General features: G+C 42.7%; 1 protein-coding gene across 16 annotated transcripts in view; it reads left to right on the top strand.

The window, feature by feature from the left end:
- Positions 1-24825, top strand: part of LOC306852329 (ankyrin-1-like) — a 250313-nt gene that overhangs the window by 177064 nt on the left and 48424 nt on the right. For all 16 annotated transcript variants that reach the window (XM_079389049.1, XM_079389055.1, XM_079389061.1 and 13 more), the window contains 3 exons: positions 1970-2068; positions 2575-2673; positions 9669-9866. In XM_079389049.1, coding sequence (XP_079245175.1) covers positions 1970-2068; positions 2575-2673; positions 9669-9866 — 396 coding nt within the window. The remainder of the gene's footprint in view (positions 1-1969; positions 2069-2574; positions 2674-9668; positions 9867-24825) is intronic.

Below are 24825 nucleotides of genomic sequence, written 5' to 3' on the forward strand. Positions count from 1 at the left end.
TATCTACTGTACATTTGCAGAGCTTGCTTTATCATGCACTTCTCTACAGCTTAAAGGGGTGGTTGATTGTTTTTTTTCTAGGCTTGATTGTGTATATGGGGTGCAGTCAAACATGTATTCATGCTTATTTTTTAAAAAAAAATGCATTATTTTTCACATAATTCACCTTTATTCCACACCTCTCTGCCCCTCTCTGATAAACGCCCCGATTATTTCCTGGTTTTATGAAGCCCCTCCCTCAGAAATGCGTAATGGACTCTGATTGGTTAGCTGGTCCAGTGTGTTGTGATTGACTAAACCGCCTCTAGTGCGCGTCTGACCATCCTGCCCCTTACCTCAGCAGCATGTGCTCCGGTTGTATTGTAAACAATGGCATCATCTATATTGCTTATCAATTTGAGCCCGAATGAGACAGAGAGGATATTAGTGAAGAGGATCGCGCAGAACCTGTGCAAGCATGGCTTTTAATGGTATGGTATGTTTTTTTTTGTTTGTTTGTTGTTGGTTCATACTTTTAGATACGCTATTATTTGAAAGTGCTACTGCTTCTGTTAGATTTTAATATACGGCTTTATCCTAATTAAAGCCTTAATACAGCACGGCAACTGCACACGCATCCATGTATAACGCTTCTCATTGATGTGTGAAAATGAGAAAAAGTGTATAATTGGAACTGTTTGTTGGAGCTGATCTGACGATCTGAATGAGAGAGAGATGCAGAGCAGGGCGACACGAGTGACAGTATTATGAAGCACTGCTTTAAACATATGATTTTGAAACTTGTAAATCCATTAAAATCGTTAGAAGACAAAATCGCGATTCATATATGAAATAGATTTTTACGCCCACCCCTAGTTGTCTCTTCCTCTTCTCTAAAGCAGCGCAGCATGGCCTCGCCCCCTTCGTTACGTGTTCCCGGGGGCGAGGTTTATCTGGGTCCGTGACGTATCGGACCCGGGAAGTAACTCCTTGTAGTCCCTTACCAGTCGTTTTTGTAGGCATTAAACTGCCAGAATTTTAAAAGACGATATCTCCGTTTCCACTGAACTTTCAGCATTGTAACTTTGCAGATATTGTTTATGCTTTAACAGCAACATTACACACAAACTAACGTTAAAAAAGTGAAATCGCAATCAACCACCCCTTTAATAACTGAATGCAAGAAACTTTGCTCATATTTTTGTAAGAAATGTTGGTTGTGTGTGTGAAAACTAGATGTAGCAACCATTATAAATGGAGGGACATTTGTCTCCCTCACTTTTTAGCACATAATTATTTATTTAGGGTTTTATTTGACTTAATAAAGTATATGATTTAAAGAACAATGATTTTAAGATCAGCCGGCGGCATTTTCAGAACAAGCAAGCTTTTGCCCATTTACCTGCATTTTACCAATCAGCCAAATATGAATGTTATGTAGCCTAATTAATATTCATGAGCAAAGTTGATAAGGTTTATAAAGTGTCCCTGCTACTTTTCCGATTGCTCCTATGCCCCAAATGGAAATATTGTGCTGTTAAATGAGATTACAAAGCCTGTTTTTTTTTTTTGCAACATTGTAGCTCACAATTGTCAATGTGGCTGATATCTGCCAACTATAACTTTTATATTATGTAATTGAATTTATGAATTTATGTTTGCCGGTTATCTTGCAATGTGACTTTACTTAGTTTCTTGTAATTTCAACTTTAAACTCACAGTGTGTTTATATCTAGCATTGTGGCTTTTAAATCTTTATATACAGTATCTCACAACTGCAACTTTGTTTCTCAGCTTAGTTTAATCTGAGGCAGAGATGGGTTTTCATACATAGCAATGAATCATTTCACAATAGAGTTAGACGTAAAGTGTTTCAATCAGATATGCTGTTGTTTTGAAAAACAACATGTGCATTTTGAAGTGAGGTAATATTTGCTTTAGCATGCAGTTCCCAGTGCTTCAAAGCTGCATATTTCTTTCTCTCTGGCAGTCTGGACTCACGCCGATTCATGTGGCCGCTTTTATGGGCCATGAAAACATTGTGACTCAGTTGACAAATCACAGAGCGTCTCCTAACACGATGAATGTGGTGAGTACAGCCGTCCCCAACCCCTCCAGCACCAAACAAACCGTTTCCTTTTGATAATGAAAAAACAAAGTAAAACAAAACATTTTAGTGAAGCCCCAGAGTCCAGCCTTGTTCCTCTCTGGAACATGTCATTGCTTGCCACTTTGGTTTGGTCTCCCATTTCATAAAGCCTTTTAGGGTAATAACAGTCTCCGTCCATGTGCTTAAACATATGTCTGACCACAGGTTGAAGCTCCTTAGTCTACTGTAATTAGAGTACAGTCAGACTGTAATCATGCTCGACTGTTCCCCACCAGACAGAGGGTGGGCCAACAGCGAGCCACTGTTACCGTAGAAACATGCTTTAAGCATTGTTGGGGTGCAACCCATTGAGAGTGTCAAAACAAAGAAAGCAAGACGGTTTGGGCAGAGGGGCCGAGACTGATGAAAGAGCTCTGCATACACAAAGGCTTACTGTCCAAACAGTAGTACCTTTTTTCCAGAAGCTTCCTCTGTGTGTGTTTTAGAGGGGAGAGACGGCGCTTCATATGGCTGCCAGGGCAGGACAGGCAAACGTGGTGAAATTCCTGGTGGCGAATGGAGCAGATGTGGAGGCTAAAGCCAAGGTGAGTGAGAGATATGAATCTAAGTATGTGCTGCTTTATTGGTGTTTGCAAAGAGAGTGATTTGAGTGAAGCCATAACCCTTAGTGTTATAGGGCACCTATTATGAACAATTCCCTTTTATGTGTTGTTTGAATATAAATGTGTGTACACAGCCACCCTATAATGATAAAAATCCAGCCGTTCCTTTTTTTTTATTTTCATAAATCATAAGTAGGTCTCAGAACAAGCCGTTCGCAGAATCCGTAAAATGTGACGCCACATTTTACAAGTCCCGCCCACATATGTTGACAGACACTGCAGTATTAGCAGAGACCCCGCCCTGAGTGAGTCGCACACAATCTGCCATGTTTATCTTCCCGCTCATTTAAAAGCAGCATTCAAGCGAGAAATGTCTTCTTATTGGAGCTACAGAAATTCTTCATTCAAGAGCAATGAGTGATTTTCTGTTTTTATTTTATTGTTTGGATCATATTGTCAGCGTAGACAGCAGTATAGGTACTGTATATTACACCACTGTCACTTAATACACAGATCTAATATAAACATGTGATTTCTTTCCAGTTATTTACCTTCACAGGCATAACAGTGTTTTTGTAACTTATTTTTGTTTTTTAACATAAACTTGTGTATATTTGACAGTTTAAGCGCAATAAGACATGAAAGAGAACTTAGTTTAGTACTCACATGCCATGTGACAGATACTTGTGATGTGTGCTTCGGATGTATACGCTCAAAACAGAATATCAGAATTATAAATATGATATGGCTTTAAAACGCATGATTTCATCGCAAAAGACATGATAATCAAAACCAAGCAGATGTTTTTTTTTTTTCATTTAAAGAGACATGCATGAAAACAGCATGTTTCTGCTTCCACTAAAATTAGGCATTTTAAAAATTATATAATGATGTGTGGAGCTGTAGATTATATATATATATATATATATATATATATATATATATATATATATATATATATATATATATATATCTCTTTCTCTCTCACTGATTGGACTGTTTTTGAAAATGCTGCCAACGATCTGGACGAGCTCACAGAGACTGTAACATATTATATCAGTTTCTGTGAGGATATGTGCATTCCTACCAGGACTCATTTAACCTACAACAATGACAAACCATGGTTCACTGAAAAACTCAGACAGCTCCGTCAGGCCAAAGAAGATGCTTACAGAAAGGGGGATAAAGTCTTGTATAAACAGGTCAAATACACACTGGAAAAGGAGATCAGAGTGGCAAAGAGGAATTATTCTAACAAGCTAAGGAACAAATTCTCTTCCAGTGATCCTGCTTCAGTGTGAAAAGGTATGAAAGATATCACCAGTTACAAGTCACCATCCCCCAGCGCTCTGGAGAATCAACAACTGGCAGACGATTTGAATGACTTTTACTGTAGGTTTTAAAAAACAACCCACACCCGCCCTGAACACCTCTCCACACAACCATTAACACATCCAGCAACCCTCCTCTCCCCCACACCTGGTCTTCAGAAAGAACAAAAGAAGGAAAGCACCAAAGATGGCGACGAGATGGCGATACACACTGGAAAAGTGTGTCTTTTCACACTGGAAAAGGTCTTCTTTCTGAAGACCTGGCACACATCGTCTTCACTGATTTGAATTGTAGGTGTGGGGGAGAGGAGGGTTGCTGGATGTGTTAATGGTTGTGTGGAGAGGTGTTCAGGGCGGGTGTGGGTTGTTTTTTAAAACCTACAGTAAAAGTCATTCAAATCGTCTGCCAGTTGTTGATTCTCCAGAGCGCTGGGGGATGGTGACTTGTAACTGGTGATATCTTTCATACCTTTTCACACTGAAGCAGGATCACTGGAAGAGAATTTGTTCCTTAGCTTGTTAGAATAATTCCTCTTTGCCACTCTGATCTGCTTTTCCACTGTGTATTGTGTGTGAAAGCACCAAAGATGGCGACGAGATAAAGACCAAGATGGCGGCGCGAACACATCGCGAGGCTCAGCGTCTCACCAGTTTTTGCAATTTTGCAGTATTTTTCCTGCTCATCTCGGGTCTGTTCTCACTGAACAGCTTTGCCTTAACATCATACACCCGACAGGAGCTTTTGGATATCGGTCTGCTCTTTTCCAACAATCTTATAACCAATCATCGACTCATCCCAGAGATCTCCAGAACACCCGAGACAACGCACTCTGCTCGGCCGGGCGGAAGTGCTCACAGGCGGCGCCGAGATCGTAAACAAAGGCGGGTGAAGCGTGGAGGACTAAGAGCTAAGCTAAAGCTAACACCGCACCGGCTCTCTTTACCCAGCATTTTCCTCGCTAATGTGCGGTCATTGGTGAACAAAATGGATGAGATACGACTTCGCATCACCCATAGTAAGAAACTTTTGGACTGCAATGTCATGGTTTTCACTGAAACATGGCTACATAGCGACATACCCAATAATGCTATTGATCTAACCGGACGCTACACGCTCCGAGCAGATAGAACGGCAGATGACTCCGGCAAGACCAGAGGCGGAGGATTGTGCATTTATGTAAACAAAGCTTGGTGTACGAACTCTGACATTGTTGGAAAACACTGCTCACCTAACCTAGAGTTTCTCATGGTTAAGTGTAGACCTTTCTATCTGCCGCGGGAGTTCACTTCCACCATCATAACTGCAGCCTATATTCCCCCGGATGCTAATGCCAAGCTTGCTATGAACGAACTGCATGCGGCCATTAGTAAACAACAGACTGTACACCCGGAAGCTGCATTTATTGTTGCGGGTGATTTTAATCACTCCAACTTAAAGACAGTGCTCCCCAAATTCCATCAGCATGTCTCCTGCCACACTAGAGGAGAAAAAACTTTGGATCATGTTTACACAAACATCGCAGGAGCTTACATCGCGACTCCCCTCCCCCACCTCGGACAGTCTGATCACCTTTCTTTGTTTCTCACCCAAGTATTCACCCCTCATCAACCGTGTGAAGCCATCAGTGAAGACCATCAAAGTGTGGCCAATGGGAGCAGAGTCTGTACTTCAGGACAAGTTTCAACACACAGACTGGAGTATGTTTGCTTCTCAGTCTGCCAGTGGCTCTCACACGGACATTGACATCTATACCACCTCTGTACTGGACTACATCAATACCTCCATTGACAGTGTCACAACAGAGAAACAGATCACAACGTACCCTAATCAGAAGCCATGGATGAACAAGGAAGTGCGGCTCTTGCTGAAAGCCTGCAACACTGCTTTCAGATCAGATGACGCTCAGGCCTACAGCATATCCAGGGCTAACCTGAAGAGGGGCATCAAGAAGGCCAAGCACTGCTACAAGCTAAAGGTAGAGGAGCATTTTTCCAACTCTGACCCCCGGCGCATGTGGCAGGGCATCCAGGTCATCAGTGACTACAAGCCATGCAACTCCACTCCAATGGTCACAGACGTCTCCTTCCTTAACGAGCTAAATGACTTTTATGCTCGCTTTGACAACAACAACAAGGAGACAGCCACCAAGATCACACTCTCAGGAGACCATCAGACCCTCAAACTCACCTCCACAGATGTCTGCACAGCATTGAGCCGGATCAACGCATACAAGGCTGCTGGCCCCGACGGCATTCCTGGACGTGTGCTCAGGACATGTGCAGAGCAGCTCGCAGGGGTCTTCACAGACATTTTCAACCTTTCACTCACCCAAGCAATGGTGCCAACATGCTTTAAGTCGACATCCATTGTGCCAGTGCCGAAACACTCCTCCCCAACGTGCCTGAATGACTACCGCCCCGTAGCACTCACACCCATTGTTATGAAGTGCTTTGAGCGACTGGTCCTGGCACACCTCAAGAACTGCCTCCCACCCACACTAGACCCACACCAATTTGCCTATAGAAGCAATAGAAGCACTGAGGATGCAGTAGGCACAGTACTGCACTAGGTACTCACACACCTGGAAAACAACAACACAAATGCACGGATATTATTTGTTGATTTCAGCTCAGCATTCAACACCGTCATTCCCTCCAAGCTGACCACTAAACTTGGAGACTTGGGTGTTAACACCTCCCTTTGCAGCTGGATTATGGACTTTCTGACCAACAGACCTCAGCATGTTAGGTCAGGCCTCACCTGCTCCACCACCATCACACTCAACACCGGCGTACCACAGGGCTGTGTGCTGAGCCCATTTCTCTACTCCCTCTACACCCATGACTGCAGGCCTGTGCATGGATCCAACTCCATCATCAAGTTTGCTGACGACACCACAGTGATTGGCCTCATCAGAGACAACGATGAGACTGCCTACAGGGAGGAGGTACAGCACCTGGCTGCATGGTGTGCTGACAATAGCCTGCTCCTCAACACCAGCAAGACAAAGGAACTTATTGTGGACTTCAGGAAGAAGAAAAGTGGAACGCATGACCCCATCCACATTAACGGGATGGTTGTTGAACGTGTCTCCAGCTTCAAGTTCCTGGGAACCCACATCTCGGAGGACCTGACCTGGACCACCAACACATCCAGCCTAGTCAAGAAGGCTCACCAACGCCTTTTCTTCCTTAGGACACTGAAGAAGAACCACCTGTCTCCAATCATCCAGCGGAACTTCTACCGGTGTGCAATTGAAAGCATCCTGACCAACTGCATCACAGTCTGGTATGGGAACTGCTCAGCTGCTGACCGCAAGGCACTACAGAGGGTGGTGAAAACCGCCCAACGCATCACAGGGACACCACTCCCTGCCATTGAGGACGTCCAGAGAAAACGCTGTTTACGTCGAGCTCGCGGCATTCTTAAGGACTCCTCTCACCCTGACCATAGACTGTTTAACTTACTGCCCTCTGGGAGGCGCTTCAGGAGCCTCTGAACAAGGACAAGCAGACTCAGGAACAGCTTTTTCCCTACTAAACTCTGCCCAATGATACCCCCCTCACACACCACTACAAACTCTTCACCCCTCCCCATCATTAAATCGATTAAAAAAACAAAAAACAAAAAAAACAACCAATCTACACTGAGTACTATGTACTGTAAATTTTTATTTCTATGCACTTTCAATGTTCATTGCACTAGTGTTTATATATCTTAATTTATAGCTTATTCATATCCATTTGTAATTATTTTCATAGTTTTTGCTCATAGTGTACATACATTTACTGCACAACCCATCTGTATAGTATGTTCATATCACCCATCTGTATATCATACTGATAGTATTTAAAAACGTGTAAATTATGTCCATAGTACTACTGCCTTATCTGTATATTTCTGTACATATGTAACATATTGTAGGCACTGTATATCCTGTACCTCTGCTTATTGCACTTCTGGTTAGATGCTAACTGCATTTCGTTGCCCTGTACCTTACATGTGCAATGACAATAAAGTTGAATCTAATCTAATCTAATCTAATCTAACGTCTGTGGCCATGAAATTATTTGTTTTGGCTTATCTAAAGGATATCACTGGACCCTTACTGGACCCCCTGCAGTTTGCCTACAGAGCAAACAGGTCTGTGTATGATGCTGTCAATATGGGACTGCACTTCATCCTGCAGCATCTGGACAGACCAGGGACTTATATGAGGATCCTGTTTGTGGACTTCAGCTCTGCTTTTAACACCATCATCACGGACACCCTTCAGAATAAACTGTCTCAGCTCTCCGTCCCCACCTCCGTCTGCCAGTGGATCCCCAGCTTCCTGACAGACAGACAGCAGTTAGTAAAGCTTGGTAAATCCACATCCAGCACTCGTACCATCAGCACTGGAGCTCCTCAGGGCTGCGTTCTCTCCCCACTGCTCTTCTCCCTCTACACCAACTGCACATCTAAAGACCCCTCTGTCAAGCTCCTGAAGTTTGCAGACGACACCACACTGATCGGCCTCATTCAGGATGGTGACAAGTCTGCTTACAGACAGGAGGTTAAGGAGCTGGCTGTATGGTGCAGTCTTAACAACCTGGAGCTGAACACGCTCAAAACTGTGGAGATGATCGTGGACTTCAGGAGAAAAAAACCCCCTGCACTCCCCCCACTCACCATCATAAACAGCACTGTAACAACAGTGGAGTCATTCAGATTCCTGGGCACCACCATCTCTCAGGACCTGAAGTGGGACAGTCACATTGACTCTATTGTGAAAAAGGCCCAGCAGAGGTTGTACTTCCTTCGCCAGCCACAGGAGCTGCTGAAACAATTATACTCTGCCATCATTGAATCCGTCCTCTGCACTTCAAAAACTGTCTGGTTCAGCTCAGCTACCAAATCTGACCTCAGAAGACTACAGAGGGTAGTCCGGACTGCTGAGCAAATCATTGGTACAACCCTCCCCACTCTCCAAGAACTGTACTTATCCAGAGTGAGCAAAAGGGCTGGTAAAGTCACTCTGGACCCCTCACATCCAGCACACTCCCTCTTTGAACTGTTGCCTTCTGGTCGACGCTACAGAGCTCTGAGAACCAGAACGACCAGACACAGAAACAGTTTCATCCCTCAGGCAATCCATCTCATGAACACTTGACAATAAAACGCGGAACACACAGCTGTATTATTTATTCAACAAACTTGCTTACTTTTTTATGCATCTAATTTTTTAATTTCAATTTGCACATATCAGACCTGTACACACATAATTGTCTATATTATATATTGTGTTTTTGCTGTTTTGTACATTGCCTATTTGGATATTTGTATTATTCTTTATTATCTGTGTCCTGTCCTGTTGCTGTCTCTCTGTTGCATTGTGGAGCTTCTGTCACTAAAACAAATTCCTCGTATGTGTAAACATACTTGGCCAATAAAGCTCATTCTGATATATATATATATATATATATATATATATATATATATATATATATATATATATATATATATATATATATATATATATATATATATATATATATATATATATATATATATAATAAAAAGGTCTAGCATCGTATAACCTCTACAAGGAAAAAACGAACAAGACCAACAAAAAGGACTAACAAGTTTTATGTGTGTGTGTGTAGGACAATCAGACCCCACTGCATATATCTAGTCGTCTGGGAAAACCAGATATAGTCCAGCAACTACTGCAACATGGGGCTTCACCTGACGCCACCACCACATCTGGATACACGCCGCTCCACCTGGCTGCCCGCGATGGCCACAAAGACGTGGCATCCATCCTGCTGGACAATGGAGCATCTCTTGGCATCACTACCAAGGTCAGTCATACCAACAAAGCTGGGCGATTCATAAAACTTGTTGTTTGTTGCTTGTGGTCAGATAATAAGAGAAGATTTGGCTGCCAACTAGGCTAACCTCTTGATACTTTTGTTTCCGTTTGCTATATAGACTACACTCTCAGGATAAAAGGTACAGAAACTATCACTGGGATGTACCATATATATGTACCCTTTAGGTACTAATATGTACATTTTGAGTACCTTTAAAGTACTTAAATGCACCCTTTATACTAAATAAGGTAAAAAGGTCTATCTTGTGAAAAGTACAACCAGTGACAACTATTGTATCTTTTTTCAGAGAGTGTACTGTCTGAAAATGGAAATTAAAATTATTCTACATCAAATTATACATCTTTTCAAAGATCTAAGGATTTACCAACAATGTTCAGTTGATGAGCATACAGTGAAAAGCATCCAATGTCACTTTTTATCCACTGAAAGTGTTAAATCTAAGAAGTATTGATTGATTTAATTTTGCCTGAAAGATTCATCCTCCCTCTTTGACCTCCCAGAAATTATGCAATCTGCGCAGTCTATGCTGTAAAAATGTGATCTTTCTAGACTCTCACAAACAAAATTATCTTTTTTTTTTTTCAAAAATACATTTTAGTTGTAATATTTAATGTTTGTAATATAATATTTATTTGTAATATAAATTATATATTTATTTATTTATTTGTATCTTTATTTTTTTTTAAAGTTTTTTTGTGGTAAAAAAAAGGATGAGCCTGTCAATATATCCAATTTCAACTTTCTTTGTCAATTAACACTGTTTCAGGAAATACATACAACACAGGAAAGAAAATAGCTTTCGCCAATTTTAACAATCCCTTGGTCCTAGTGTTACAATGCTTGATAGTTCTATGGTATATTTTGTTTCAGAAATGTATTTTATTTCAGATAGGCTAACACTGATGTGGTTTCAATGAATCAAAATAGATCATACTTTGATCGCACTATTAAACTGATCCACTTTGTGCTGTTTAGTGAGTCCTGCTGCTATTGTCTATGCTCCCCTTCCACTTGTCGTTTTTAAACTAAATTGTTTGATAGCATTCATTCCACAAGATCGCCACCATTTTGCTTCGTCTGTGACATACTTTAACATTGCTTGTGGTCTGATTGGTAATGGTAAGAAATGGTAAAAAAAAAAAAAAAAAAAAAGTCATTTTGTTTTGATGAGTAATCTGCTTTCTTGCAAAAATTCATAATTGCTGTCAGTGCAAACAACTAATGGAAACTAATGCAGTGTGTGAAATGATTTATGAATACTTCTAGCTCACCATGAAACCTCTCGGTGTTAAGTTCGGATAGCTAGATAAATATCCAAACACTAATATACACAGCAGTTCATCACTGGAATAAATCATGCATTCTGACACATTCAGTATTAGCATTTATCACACAGCAGTGCTAAATCATGGCTTGAACTTAAGTCAGTGTTTACTAAATGTTTTCTGTATGAAATGCTTTATATCTCCACCCTGAACATTTAAGCTGACCAAATCAAAATCAGTGATGCGTTTGCAGCTCTTGCACAATAAAGAAAGCTCATCTCATCCCTCACGATAGCTCACCAACCTGCCATGCTGACGGAGGATTTTGCTATCACTATGCTGTTATATTTACGTTAGATGGAATATATTACAAAATGCTTTCATGGAATATCATGATGTTGACATCATGTCCATTATTAAGGACCATCTGATGATGTTTAGGCTCATTCGGAGTTGCTGCATCTGGGATGTATTAGATTTTGATGTTTGTTCTCATTATGTTATTGAGCACAGGGCTTTCATTTCCACATTTCCCAGTGAATAAAGGTCGCTACTCGTCTACATTCAAACTGAAACATAGTTTGAACATCTTTCAGATTACATGGATAACAAGACAATATTCTCTTCTCTCTAGTTAAGACAGGACATACAGGTATACAGGCTTTACGTTAAAGACCTTATGTAATGCCCTGGCAAACAGTGTTGGATGTAACGTGTTACTAAGTAACGCGTCACTGTAATTAAATAACTTATGCACTGAAAAAATAAAGTAAGGGATTGCTGTTCATTTTTAGGTAATTTAATTATAGTTACTTATAAAGTACTTGCGTTACATACAGTAAATAATTTCATCAGTTCTAAAATCAGTATTGAATTTGAAATCTAAATTTACCGTCTAAAGATGAAATTGAATGCAGCGGCTGTAACTCTCCGCACGACAGCTCGTTCACTTTCAGATTTTCCTGATTCACAGAGAAACCTTAAATACTCAGATACATATACGACTATAATCAATAAAATTGAAAAAGCTTGAAGTGTCTACTTTGAACAAATTCAAATAAAAAGCTAATATTCCTGATTATGTAATCCCTATGAAACTAAAGCGAGGTACAGTCTTTCCCGTATTTGAAAGCTTGAAGTCTAAATATATATTTCTCAATATTTCTCAAATTATATTTATGGTTTGGTTCTAACCTTAAATTTTGATCAGTATTAATGAAAAATACTTCTTTTCTCAAACAAACACACACACACACACACACACAAACAAAAAGAAAGACTTTAATGTTTATTGTGATGTCTTTTTAAAATATGCATCATATTGAAAGGAAGAAAGAACTGGAAACAATGAATCTTTAGAAGAGACTATATATCTAAATTTGTATATTGCTAAAAGCAATACACTAGCTTAACTTTTTGTCATCCAATAAAACTCAGCCTTGACCACAGTGACACTCAGCAGCTATTTTCTACCTGTAGTAATAAAAGATTCCCCCAGTGTCCCGCTGTGTGATTGTAATGGACATAAAATACGAGACAACCATCACTGAGAGGCTGCCAAGTGTTACAGTGTGGGAATGTGCTGAGGAAGGACGATGAATTGATGGTGTTTTCCATGACTCCATTCACCGCAGAGCAGAGTTTCCCTCCGATAACACAGCTGTCACTGGATATGTTTGTTCTGTGTATGTAATAATTGTTCAGGTTAGAAAGGCATATGGTATGCTCCAGATCAACTAAACTTCAACATTTCCCAGTTTCGTAAATGCATCATAAAAACCTGAAAATTGAGGTGACACTAAATTTGGATCAGTGATTATGAAAAAAGGGTGGTTAATAAACAATCTGTTTTAGTTTTAGTTTTTAAAACTGGTCACATTTCATATCAAAACCTGAAATAAATTATAAATTATATTATATTTGGCATTATTTTCATGTCAGCTAATAATAGTAGTCATATATAGTTATATATATATATATATATAAGGCTGTCAATCGATTAAAGCATTTAATCGCATGATTGTCATGAGTTAACTCGTGATTAATCGCAATTTAATCGCACATTTTTATTTGTTCTAAATGTACCTTAAATGAATACTTTTCAAGTTTTTAATACTCTAATCAACATGGGCATGGACAAATATGGATGATTTATACAAATGTATGTTTATTATTATTGAAACCATAGTCAACATAGAGTATGAAGATTAGACATGTTTCAAAGGTAATAGATGTTTTTCAAAGGACTTGATCATGTCTATTAGACACATGAAAAAAAGAAATACCAGGTTCCCATTACTTCTTTCTTTGCACTGAACAATTTACTTACACAAACCTGTTTACATTTTTGCACGACAGGGCAGCTCACTTCTTCTGAACATGCAAAATGTACATTTATTATATATTATTACAGTTGTTTGCCTCTCTTGAAGCACCTAAATTCTCAATAAAACTGTTTTCATTGATATATTTTACTGTTGCTGTTGTCAGACAACCAAATTAATATGAAGTGACTGAAATGCGACTCATTAAGACTATATAACCAGCTCTCCCTTCCAAGATGTTAATCTGCACAAAAATCCTGATAATCGAGCCATCGTCTGATGAAATCAAATAAGATAAAAACAATAGCTGTGCTGTGATTTTGGCTATACTTGCATGTAAAATTAGAGAAGCAACATAATATCTGTGATTAACTGATATATTTATATATATATATATATGCTGCTTCTCTCCGCCGCTCGCTGAACAATGCAGACACACAGAGAGAGGGAGAGGGGTGTGTGTGCGTGCTGGGAGCAAGACCTCACACTCGCGTGGCAGTACCTGCGAGTCTCAGAAACTAAATAAGGTTTGAGCGCTTTTTTGAAGGGAAAAAAAGGCGCTAAAGGGGTCTGCAAAGTTGCTAAGTTGGCAACATCTCCATTTCTCCAACTACGGGCTAGGCTACTGGTTAAACAGAAAATGTCAGCTGCGTTAAAATGAATTTTATATATATATATTATTTTGAACATTTGCCCACTGATCAGTCTATAATTTTAGGTTATATTAGGTTTATTTGAACAGTGAGAGACAGAATAATAGGGCTGCCATTAACGACTATTTTTTATTTCGATTAATCTAAACGACTAATTTCCCGCAAAAATATCAAAAAGTTTACTTAAAAATATTTTATTAAACCAAATAAAATCTCAATTTCTATGAAATCCTTTTTTAAAGCAAAAGTGAAGTGCAACATAGAGTGCAAGAAGCAAGTGTCCATCTCATAGTCCAAATCACTGAAATCAAAGTTCAGTATTATAGTGTGAGAATGACAACATATCCACACGTTCTAGTCTACTAATAATAAAATTGTAATCAAAAACCACTTTTTAAAGAAGTATTTACCAGAAATATTATTTACCAGAATTTATTTAGGTGAAAAATGTAAATGTGCAGTATTTCTGAAAAAATACTTTTTAAAAAAATATATAAAATCAATTAATAGGATATGCTTTTTATTATTAAAATTTAATGGAACAATTAAAATGGAATCCAGAAAATAACGGAAAACAGAATTTGGTAAAGATACAACTGTAAAACTCTAGACAACTCTATTAATTAGACAAGTTTTTTAATGAATAAAATAAAAAAAAAACTGAATTTGGAAATAAAACGGATTTCATAGGGCCCTATAATTATATATATATATATATATATATATATATATATATATATATATATATATATATATATATATATATATATATATATATATATATATATATATATATATATATATATATATATATATATATATATATATATATATATATATATAAAAAAATAATAATAAAAAAAATATATATAATATATATATATTTTTTTTTTTTTTGTGGTAATAAAAATTTAAGTGAACAATAGCTTTTAAAATGACTTGAAGTACATATATAATAGCAATGATGCAATAATAATTAGTTCAAAAGCATGAAATCATATGGTTTTATTGAACAAAACTGTTAAAATACATAATGTATTATAAACAATAGAGCTAATGTAGATTACACATTACAACAAAGGCCTGCTTGGGGCGCCGACGGCCTGATGATTATTTTTACACATTACTGTTTAATTTTGACCAAGCACCATTTAATTCAAACGTACACTTAATATTTAATATTTGGCCATTTCTTTAGGACAGAAATGCTATAGCCACTGTAATTAAATGAATATGTGGACATCAAACCGTGTAAACTCAGAGTGAGGGTTTGAGCTTTTATTTAGAAATTGCGATGTATTCTCCTGTGTTAGTGTAGATTTATAAATTATTTACCTTACAAATCTGATGAAATGGCGCGCGCTGCGTTCCCAGATGAAGGTTATAATTGGGGATGAACCGATACCACTTTTTTACAAACCGATACGAGTACCGATACCAATACCTCATACTTCTTAGATTTGGTTTAAATGAAAGTGCAATTAATTTAGAGGGAGGTTTTATTTGTTGCCTTTAGTAAGGATGAATACAAAAATCTTTAACAGAAGGCTATTCCAAGCCAAAAATATACACATCTTTTTGGTTTTAACAAAAAAAGGCAATGTCATCACTCTAGACAAAATGTAAACATAACCAGATAAAGTAAATGAAAAGTGCTGCATAGTTAACACACCCAACTTAACAAAAAGTGAGCAGAACTATTACTTATCAGCATTCAGTTACACAAAGTCTCAAAACAGCCTCCTGCTTTTAAGTACACAAACTTTCACTTAAACTATGTGGCACTATTCTAATATTAAACAAACCAACACACTATGCTGTTGACTATTTACAAACAATGTTGCAGCCTCTGAACTAGTGCTATGTATTTTTGGGGAAAGTGAGAGGGAGATTTTTTTTGATGAACAGAATCATCTCTGCATGGTCAGGTGTTAATCTGTTTCTGCTGTCATTCACAATGTGTGACACTGAGCTAAACAGTCGTTCACTGTCAACGCTACTGCACGGTGCTGAGAGGTATCTGTTTGCCATTTTGGCCAGAAAAGGGAACCTCACTTTGTTAACCTCCCAGTATTGCAGTGGTTTGTCCTCACGGGCCATTGGGGCCTCCCCAAGGTATGTCTCTAATTGTGCAGTAAAACCTACAGCAGATGGGGTCAGTGTTGCTGATGCTTGCTCATTTGCAATTTTATCAAATATATTGTCTAAACTGCTGCTGGCCTGGTCCCTGCGTGGTTTTCTGTTAGGTGGTTCATGCTGGTTGTGATCTTCCTGCTGCTTATCCTCTTCTGCAGTCAGCCTCTGCATCCCCTTGGCATTTGCAGCAATATCGGTGTTTGAGAAAAAAACACCTTTATACCTAAAACATACAAAACATGTAGGATCATTGTTTGGTCATTTGGGAATTCCACAAAAACATGCCAGCCAAGTAACTTGCATGGAATCCTATTCAGCGTTCACAACACACACGCGCACACACACACACATGCGCACACACACACACGTGCACGCACACAGACGCACACACAGAGGGGGTTAGAGGGGGTTTCCTTCAATATCGCCAAATCGCTTCTTGATGGCTGCAGCTAACATTCCCTTCATAGTTTTGATGCCGTGGTCGTCCTCTGTCTCTCTAGATAGAAATCTTAGCAACACAGTGATCGCAGGAATCAGGTCTGCTACCATGGCATCCGAAGAGCTTACTCTTCGCGTCAACTCCTCAAATGGACCCAGAATGGTTGCCGTCTTCTCCAGCAGTGTCCACTGGTTAGCCATGAGATTGTCAGGGAGCTCGTATTCAGACGATACCTAGCGCCCATTTCTGTTCGACCAGGGACTGGATCATGTAAAAGGTACTGTTCCAACGTGTTTGGACATCTTGTTGGAGTCGTTTTGTGGGCTGATTGATCTGTAACTGGATGTCTTTGAGGCGGGAGTAGGCTAAAGCAGAATGTTTAAAATGCCCAACTATTCTGCGACCGACAGCCACAGCATCAGCAACACTTCTCTGAGAGAGGAGCCCCTCGTGAACCACTAGCTGGAGAGTGTGAGCAGCACAAGACAGGCTAGCGAGTCCAGCATCAGCCATGGCCTTAATCATATTTTTCGCATTATCTCGGAGCACAACATGGACAGCACTTTTTGGGATGCCCCAAATCTGTAGCATGTCTTCGAATATATTAGCTATAGCTTGGCTGGTGTGAGAGCCCCGAAATGGTTTCGCTTGTAACATGATGTGGTGAGCCGTAAACGCCTTGTCTATCCACTGAGCTGTTAAACTGAGGAGAGACATTTGGCAGACACTACTAGTCCATATATCAGTTGTGAAGCTTATTGCCGTAGCATCATGCACCAGGGACTGTCCATCATACACCTTTGGCAGCATTACATCTGTGATGTAGGGGCGACTGGGAATGTCATACCTTGCTCTAGCACGCCAAGGAGATGGCGAAATCCGACATTATCGACAACCGAAAGTGGCTGGTCATCGAGCGCTATAAAGTGAGTAAGTGCCTCCTGTTATTTTTATGGCCTTTTGGCTGTCTTTGGACAGTTGTGCTCGCTTTTGCAAGACATCAGGTTAGCTTTGTTGCTGCCGCGGTCTTGCACTAGCATTAGTGAACTCTGTGTACTTAGCACTATGGTGCGTCTTCAGATGTTTAATCAAATTGCTTGTGTTAAACGATGTTCTTTCCTTTCCACCCCTTGACACTGTAGCGGTACAGATCTTACAAGCTGCCTTACTCCTGTCGTCGTCTTTTATCTTAAAATATTCCCAAATCGCTGACATTGTTTACCGTTCTCTGTGAAAATATACCGGTCTGGTCTTGATGCTTTCTCACACAAGCTTTTGGCCAGAATCTCCAAAGCCAAGTTTCCGGCTCGTTGTCTCCCTCTAGACATTGAAGTCAGGTAGGACAGCAAATCACATCCACGTAGTGAAATACTGTTGAGTGGTATCGGTGCGTGGTATCTGCAATTTATGTACGAATACGAGTATGAGTATTTTAACAAAGTATCGGCCGATACTGGTATCGGTATCCGTGCATCCCTAGTTATAATAAACCCAAACTCACAACGACATGCAGAGATGGAGTATGAGACGCTCCACATGTAAATGATAACAGTTTCTGTGGAGCTACTGTGAATCATAGTGTTTGTGAATTCACAATTATGCTTAATTATGATTTTTAAATGGGTTTAATATATCATGCAGCCTTGGAAAATAGTCAAATAATGTGTTTTATGGATTCTCGTCCGTGAAATGCGCCACTTCCGGTATTTTGCCGGTTAGTCGACGCAGCAAAATGAAGTCGACGATTTTTAATAATCGAATAGTCGCGACGAATCGCGACAGCCCTACAGAATAACAACAAAAAATCCAGAAAAACGCCTTTCAAAAAAGTTATAAATTGATTTGCAGTTGTCCTGTCCCCCAAAGCATAATGTTTCCACCTCCATGTTTGACGGTGGGGATGGTGTTCTTGGGGTCATAGGCAGCATTCCTCCTCCTCCAAAAACGGCGAGTTGAGTTGATGCCAAAGAGCTGGATTTTGGTCTCATCTGACCACAACACTTTCACCCAGTTCTCCTCTGAATCATTCAGTGGGACCTTACAGGTGCTGCAGGATTTCAGTCCTTCACGGCGTAGTGTGTTACCAATTGTTTTCTTGGTGACTATGGTCCCAGCTGCCTTGAGATCATTGACAAGATCCTTCTAGGGCTTTTCACACTTGAAATTGTTAACCCTGGGTAAACCTAAACCCGGATAAACGGAATCATAATTATCGTAATCACGTTTCACACTGCTCATAATATACCTGGGTTTAACTGTTAATCCTGGGTATTCATTAACAGACGTTTCACACTGTACATTCCTAAACCCTGGGTTAACGTTCTTATTTGCATATTTGCGGTGTCACTGTCGCTGATTGGACGAACAGCAGGCAACCTGTTTACACGGCATTTCCGCATCTTGCTAGTTATTAAAAAATGATGTCGACGCGTAGATGTTTAGCCCTTTTAAGCCTACTGAGACGCAAAAAGGCAAGAAAACAAAGACAAATGTCCAATATTCGAATATTTGAATATTTGAATATTTTTTTCTGACCATAGTTGTAAAAATAATTCAGTCTCCTCGTCACTCCAGTTCACACGCTTTCCGTCGTTTGATATTTCTTACTTTTGAAGTTCTTACTTTACGTTACTTTTCACTTTTTTTCACTACTGACCTGCTGCTGTTTACAACACGCGCGTTTTGTGACGTACCCCTCGCCGCTCAATTTCTGATTGGCTGTCTGTTGCCAAGCATCCAGCAGCAACAAGCAAACACCGCTCTGTTTCACACTGAACAAATTTAGCACCGCAATGCGGGTTTAACACCGCAAATGCGGTGTTAATCCTGCCCCGGGTAAAATGCGTTGCTAACACCGCTTTCAAATTACAGGTGTGAAACGCGTCTTTACCCGGGGTTAAATGCGGTGTTTAGAACGTAGATAACCCGGGGTTAAGCGTAGTGTGAAAAAGCCCTTCTGTGTAGTTCTGGGCTGATTCCTCACCATTCTCATGATCACTGAAACTCCACGAGGTGAGATCTTGCATGGAGCTCCAGTCCGAGGGAGATTGACAGTTATTTTGCGTTTCTTCCATTTGCGAATAATCACACCAACTTTCAGCTTCTCAGAGTCAATCAGAGTTTGGAATCTGATTGATTGATTGATTGCTTCTGTGGACAGTTGTCTTTTATACAGGTAACAAACTGAGATTAGGAGCACTCCTTTTAAGAGAATCTCAGCTCCTTACCTGTATAAAAGACACCTGGGAGCCAGAAATCTTGCTTGATAGGGGATCAAATAATTATTTGACTCATTAAAATGCAAATAAATTTATAACTTTTTTTAAATGTTTTTATGGATTTTTTTGTTGTTATTCTGTCTCTCACTGTTCAAATAAACCTCCAGGCACGCGCAGATCACGTAGTTATTTACAACGGGATCGTATTAGAAATAATGAGTTGAAGTAATGAGAGAAATAACTGGACAGACTGAACATCGTGTCGGTTTCATATGGATTACTTTATCACAGAACGTTTGTTTTCGATATGACTGAAAGTAGACACTTCAGGCTTTCTATAGAGATAACTCTCATGTTTCTGTGTTGAGTATTTGCTGAGTTACACTTCATTTTAGTGACGCGTTACTGTAAACAGATCGCAGAGATGGAGAAGACAGAGAGCGCACCCTGTTGGTTTTCTTTTTTTCCCCAAAACCACAAGGTTTTGTTGTAATCGTGAGTGTTTTTAAAAAAAAAAATAGACACTTCACAGTTTGATTGATGTATAATACTTATTTGTGTGACCAAAATCAACATTATTTTTAGTGTCTTTTGCACTGATGTTAAAAAAACGTTCCATGTTACGTATGTAACCCAGGTTCCCTGAAGGGAACGAGAGCTGCGTCAAAACGCATATGGGAACGCCATCAGCATGACCTGGCTCTGAATATCGTATGCAATCAGTCCAATGGAGGGGCGAGGCGTCACTGGCGGGGGTGACGTCACGACCAGGAAGTATATAAGCACGTGCGGCGGAGCCGGCGTCAGCTTCAAGTCATGAAGCGAGCACTGGCAGGGATGCCGGAAGTGTAGCTACGAGACGCAGCTCTCGTTCCCTTCAGGGAACCTGGGTTACATACGTAACCTGGAACGTTCCCTTCCAGGAACTTCGAGCTGCGTCAAAACGCATATGGGAATGCTATACCAACGCCGCCAGACTGACAAGTCCCTGCCTGGTGTCAGGACGAGAGGACGGAGGAGCCTGGAGTGGCTCGAATGTCGAGGCTGTAAAACCTGGTGAAAGTCAGGGGCGTGGACCACCCAGCAGCGTTGCAGATGTCCTGAACCGGGACACCTGCCCAGAAGGCCTTGGAGGCCGCCACACCTCGGGTCGAGTGTGCTCTGACTCCCAACGGCGGGGGACGCTCAGAGGCCTCGTATGCCAAAGTGATGGCATCCACTATCCACCTGCTAAGAGTGGGCTTCGTTGCAGGAAGACCCCTCTTAGGCGGACCATAGCAAACAAGCAACTGGTCCGACCTCCTCCACAGGGATGACCTGTGGATGTGCGTGGCCAGTGCTCGCACTGGACACATACAATGGTGCTTTTCCTGGTCGGGCTCCCTGAAGGGAGGAGGACAGAAGGCCTGGAGTACAACTGGCAGCGGCACGACCGCTGGGACCTTGGGTACATACCCCACACGGGGGTAGAGAAATACTTTCGCCAGACCAGGCGCAAAGTCAATGGAGGCCGTAGTCAGGGCCTGAAGGTCACTCACCCTCCTCAGAGAGGTGATAGCCAGCAAGAAAGCGGTCTTGATGGTGAGGAGTCTCTCAGTTATCTCCTCAATAGGCTCGAAGGGTGCCTTGCACAGGGCCTCCAAGACCACAGCCAGGTCCCACGTGGGAACGCGGGAACGTACCGGCGGCCTCAGCCTCAGCGCACCGCGGAGGAAACGTGTAACTAGGGGGTGTCTACCCACTGACTGGCCACCAATAAGGGCGTGGTATGACGAAGTAGCTGCCACGTAGACCTTAATAGTGGAGTGGGTCAACCCTGCGGAGAATCGGGCCTGCAGGAACTCCAGTACTGTACCAACAGGGCAGTTGACTGGGTCGAGCTGGCGGTCCCCGCACCAAGAAGTGAAAAGTTTCCACTTCAAGGCGTACAGTTTCCTCGTGGAGGGATCTCTGGATTGGAGGATGGTCTCGACAACCACGGTTGACAGACCGGAAGCTATGAGTTGTGCCCCCTCAGGGGCCACACCCACAGCCTCCATGATTCCGGGCGAGGGTGCACGATGGTGCCCCTGGCCTGTGAGAGGAGATCCCTCCTGATGGGCACTTCCCACGGAGTGCCATCGAGGAGAGAAATCAGGTCCGAGAACCATACTCGGCCCAGCCAGAACGGTGCTACTAACAGTAGACTGACCTCGTCCTGATCTCTAGCCAGTTGATATGCCACGTCAGGTGGTGACCACTCCACAGACCGCGGGCAGGGTGGCCACTCATGACCGCACCCCAACCGGTGAGGGAAGCGTCCGTCGCTAGCGAGACGTGGCGACAAGGAGCTCCCAGCACCGGGCCCTGAGACAAGAACCAAGGATCCCTCCACATGTCTAAGGCACGAATACAACGGCGTGACACTTTGACAGCGCGGAGCGAGTCCCCCCTCAGGGAGACTCCCCTGGTCTTGAGCCACCACTGTAGGGGCCTCATGTACAGCAGGCCGAACGGATCACGTTGGATGCAGCTGTCATAAGCCCAAGCAGCCTCTGAAACTGCTTGACAGTGAATGGCTGGCCCTCTCGTACTCTCTCGACTGCCGTGAGGATAGACTCGATCCGAGCAGAGGATAACCGCGCCTGCATCGTGGTCGAGTCCCACACCACGCCTAGATAAGTGGTTCTCTGAACTGGAGAAAGCACACTTTCCCTGGAGTTTAGTCTTAACCCCAAGTCTTTCACGTGGGTGAAAGACCACATCTCGATGCCGAATCGCCAACTGCTCTGATTGAGCGAGGATCAACCAATCGTCGATATAATTGAGTATGCGGATGCCCTGCAGTCGCAACGGGACCAGTGCCGCATCCACACACTTGGTGAAAGTGCGGGGTGAGAGTGCTAGGCCAAAGGGAAGAACCCGATACTGGTACGCTTTGCCCCCGAAAGCGAACCTCAGGAACTTCCTGTGAGAAGGAAGGATGGAGACATGGAAATAGGCGTCTTTGAGGTCTATTGTGACAAACCAGTCCTCGGACCCGAGTCATTTGGCAGACATCATCATTTAGTCATTTGGCAGACGCATTTTGAACTTCAGCTTTCCGGCTGAGCGGTTCAGCAGACGCAAGTCCAGTATGGGCCTCAGCCCCCCATCCTTCTTTGGAACATTGAAGTACCGGCTGTAGAGGCCGGTATGAACTTCGTGAGAAAGAACCAACTCGATGGCTTCCTTCCTCAGCAAAGTATCGACTTCCTGTTCCAGTACCAGAGCCTGCTCGGGGCGGACCGCAGTCACAACGACCCCGTTGAACGGCGGGGATGACCCGTCGAACTGAATGCGATAACCATTCGCTATGGTCTGCAGGACCCAGCGAGACACATTCGGCAGTCGCTGCCAGACAAATGATCTACTAGGGGTTATCAGTCCCTCGAGACTGACCTCTGGTGTAATAGAAGCGGCCAGACCGCTGTCTCGATGCGGCGCACCGGAAGGAGACGCGCGATCCAGCGGCTGAGGCGAGTTTCTCAGGCCCGCTGTGTTCACAGGCAGAAAAACCTGAGAGAAATACTCGCTGGGACCCGCTGCGCCCTGGAACAACGGCAGGGTTGGTAGACAGGTCCCCGGAGGGCACTAAGGAGAGATGGTCACTATGTACCGCGGTGCAAGCCGCTCCACCCCAGTAGGGGTCGCCCTCGACGGTCCTGGGGCTCACCCGTCAGGACCTTTTGCGCGAGGAGCTGGTATACGGAGGAGGCTGTGCCCGCCCAGCAGCCCCCTGAGTTAGAGCGCGCATACCCTCTGCCCATCAAAGATATTGTAAGCAGAGCAGGAGCCTTCAAAGACGATGCCGTAGAGGGAGACAGATAGCTCGCAAGCGTCTGCACAACCCGCAGCACCGCCCCCTACCCGCGCTCATTCAGTTCCCGCGGGAACAAATGGCCGGGACGAAAAGGTTTCACCCGCGATCTCGACACCTCGGTGAGGAGATCGGGGAAAAACGGAAAGGCTCCTGTGTAGAAGTGGCTCCTCAAACGGGGGCGAAAAAGGCGGCGAAACCTCGCCAACGCTCGTCACATCAACCTCCTCGGAGGAAGAAAGACGCAGCGTCAAGCCCTCGTCTCGGGGGGAAGAGACCGCTTCCAAACGAGAGACGGGGCGTCAGATCTGGCGGACACGGGAGGAGATAGAGACATGCCTCGTCTGACTCTCACCAGCCAGATCAGCCTTTTTTTCCTTTTCTGCAGCCCCGTGAGCGCAGCCGCCGCTCTGCCTTTTTTTCTCTCTTTTTTTTTTTTTTTTTACGGCAGAAGTGGGGCCGGCTTTACTTTCTCTTTATGCTTGTGCAAACACTGCAGCTCGCAAAGCTCATGACGTCCCTCACATCCACCTCCTCAGAGGAAGACAGGCGGAGCGTCGAGCCCTCTCTCTGGGGGAAGAAACGCGGCTTCCGAACACAGAGAGCGGGCGCTGGATCTGATGATCCATGTGCGAGCCCCACGAGTGCAGCTGCCGCTCTGCCTCGGCGTCCTCGAAGGGAGCCCTCTGGGTGCGGAGTGTGCGCAGCGAGAGCCGCTCACAATGCCAGGCAATCGGCTCCCTCGGGAGCCGCTGCCGCATGCTCGGCACCCAGGCAGATCACGCACAGATTGTGTGAGTGTGTGTCCACTCGTGATGCTTTAGCGAGGGCAGGGACTAACACACAACCTGAAACGCGATCTGGGATCGCCCATCGTCTTGGCCTTGGATTTAGGCATCTTTTAGGACAGACAACACTAAATAAGACTCACAAGACAAAAAATCGGACTGACAACACACAGAGCGCTTGCTGAATGACAAAAAGCTGATGCCGGCTCTGCCGCACGTGCTTATATACTTCCTGGTCGTGACGTCACCCCGCCCGTGACGCCTC

This window comes from Barbus barbus (assembly GCF_936440315.1).
Source record: "Barbus barbus genome assembly, chromosome: 32".
Lineage (NCBI taxonomy): Eukaryota > Metazoa > Chordata > Actinopteri > Cypriniformes > Cyprinidae > Barbus > Barbus barbus.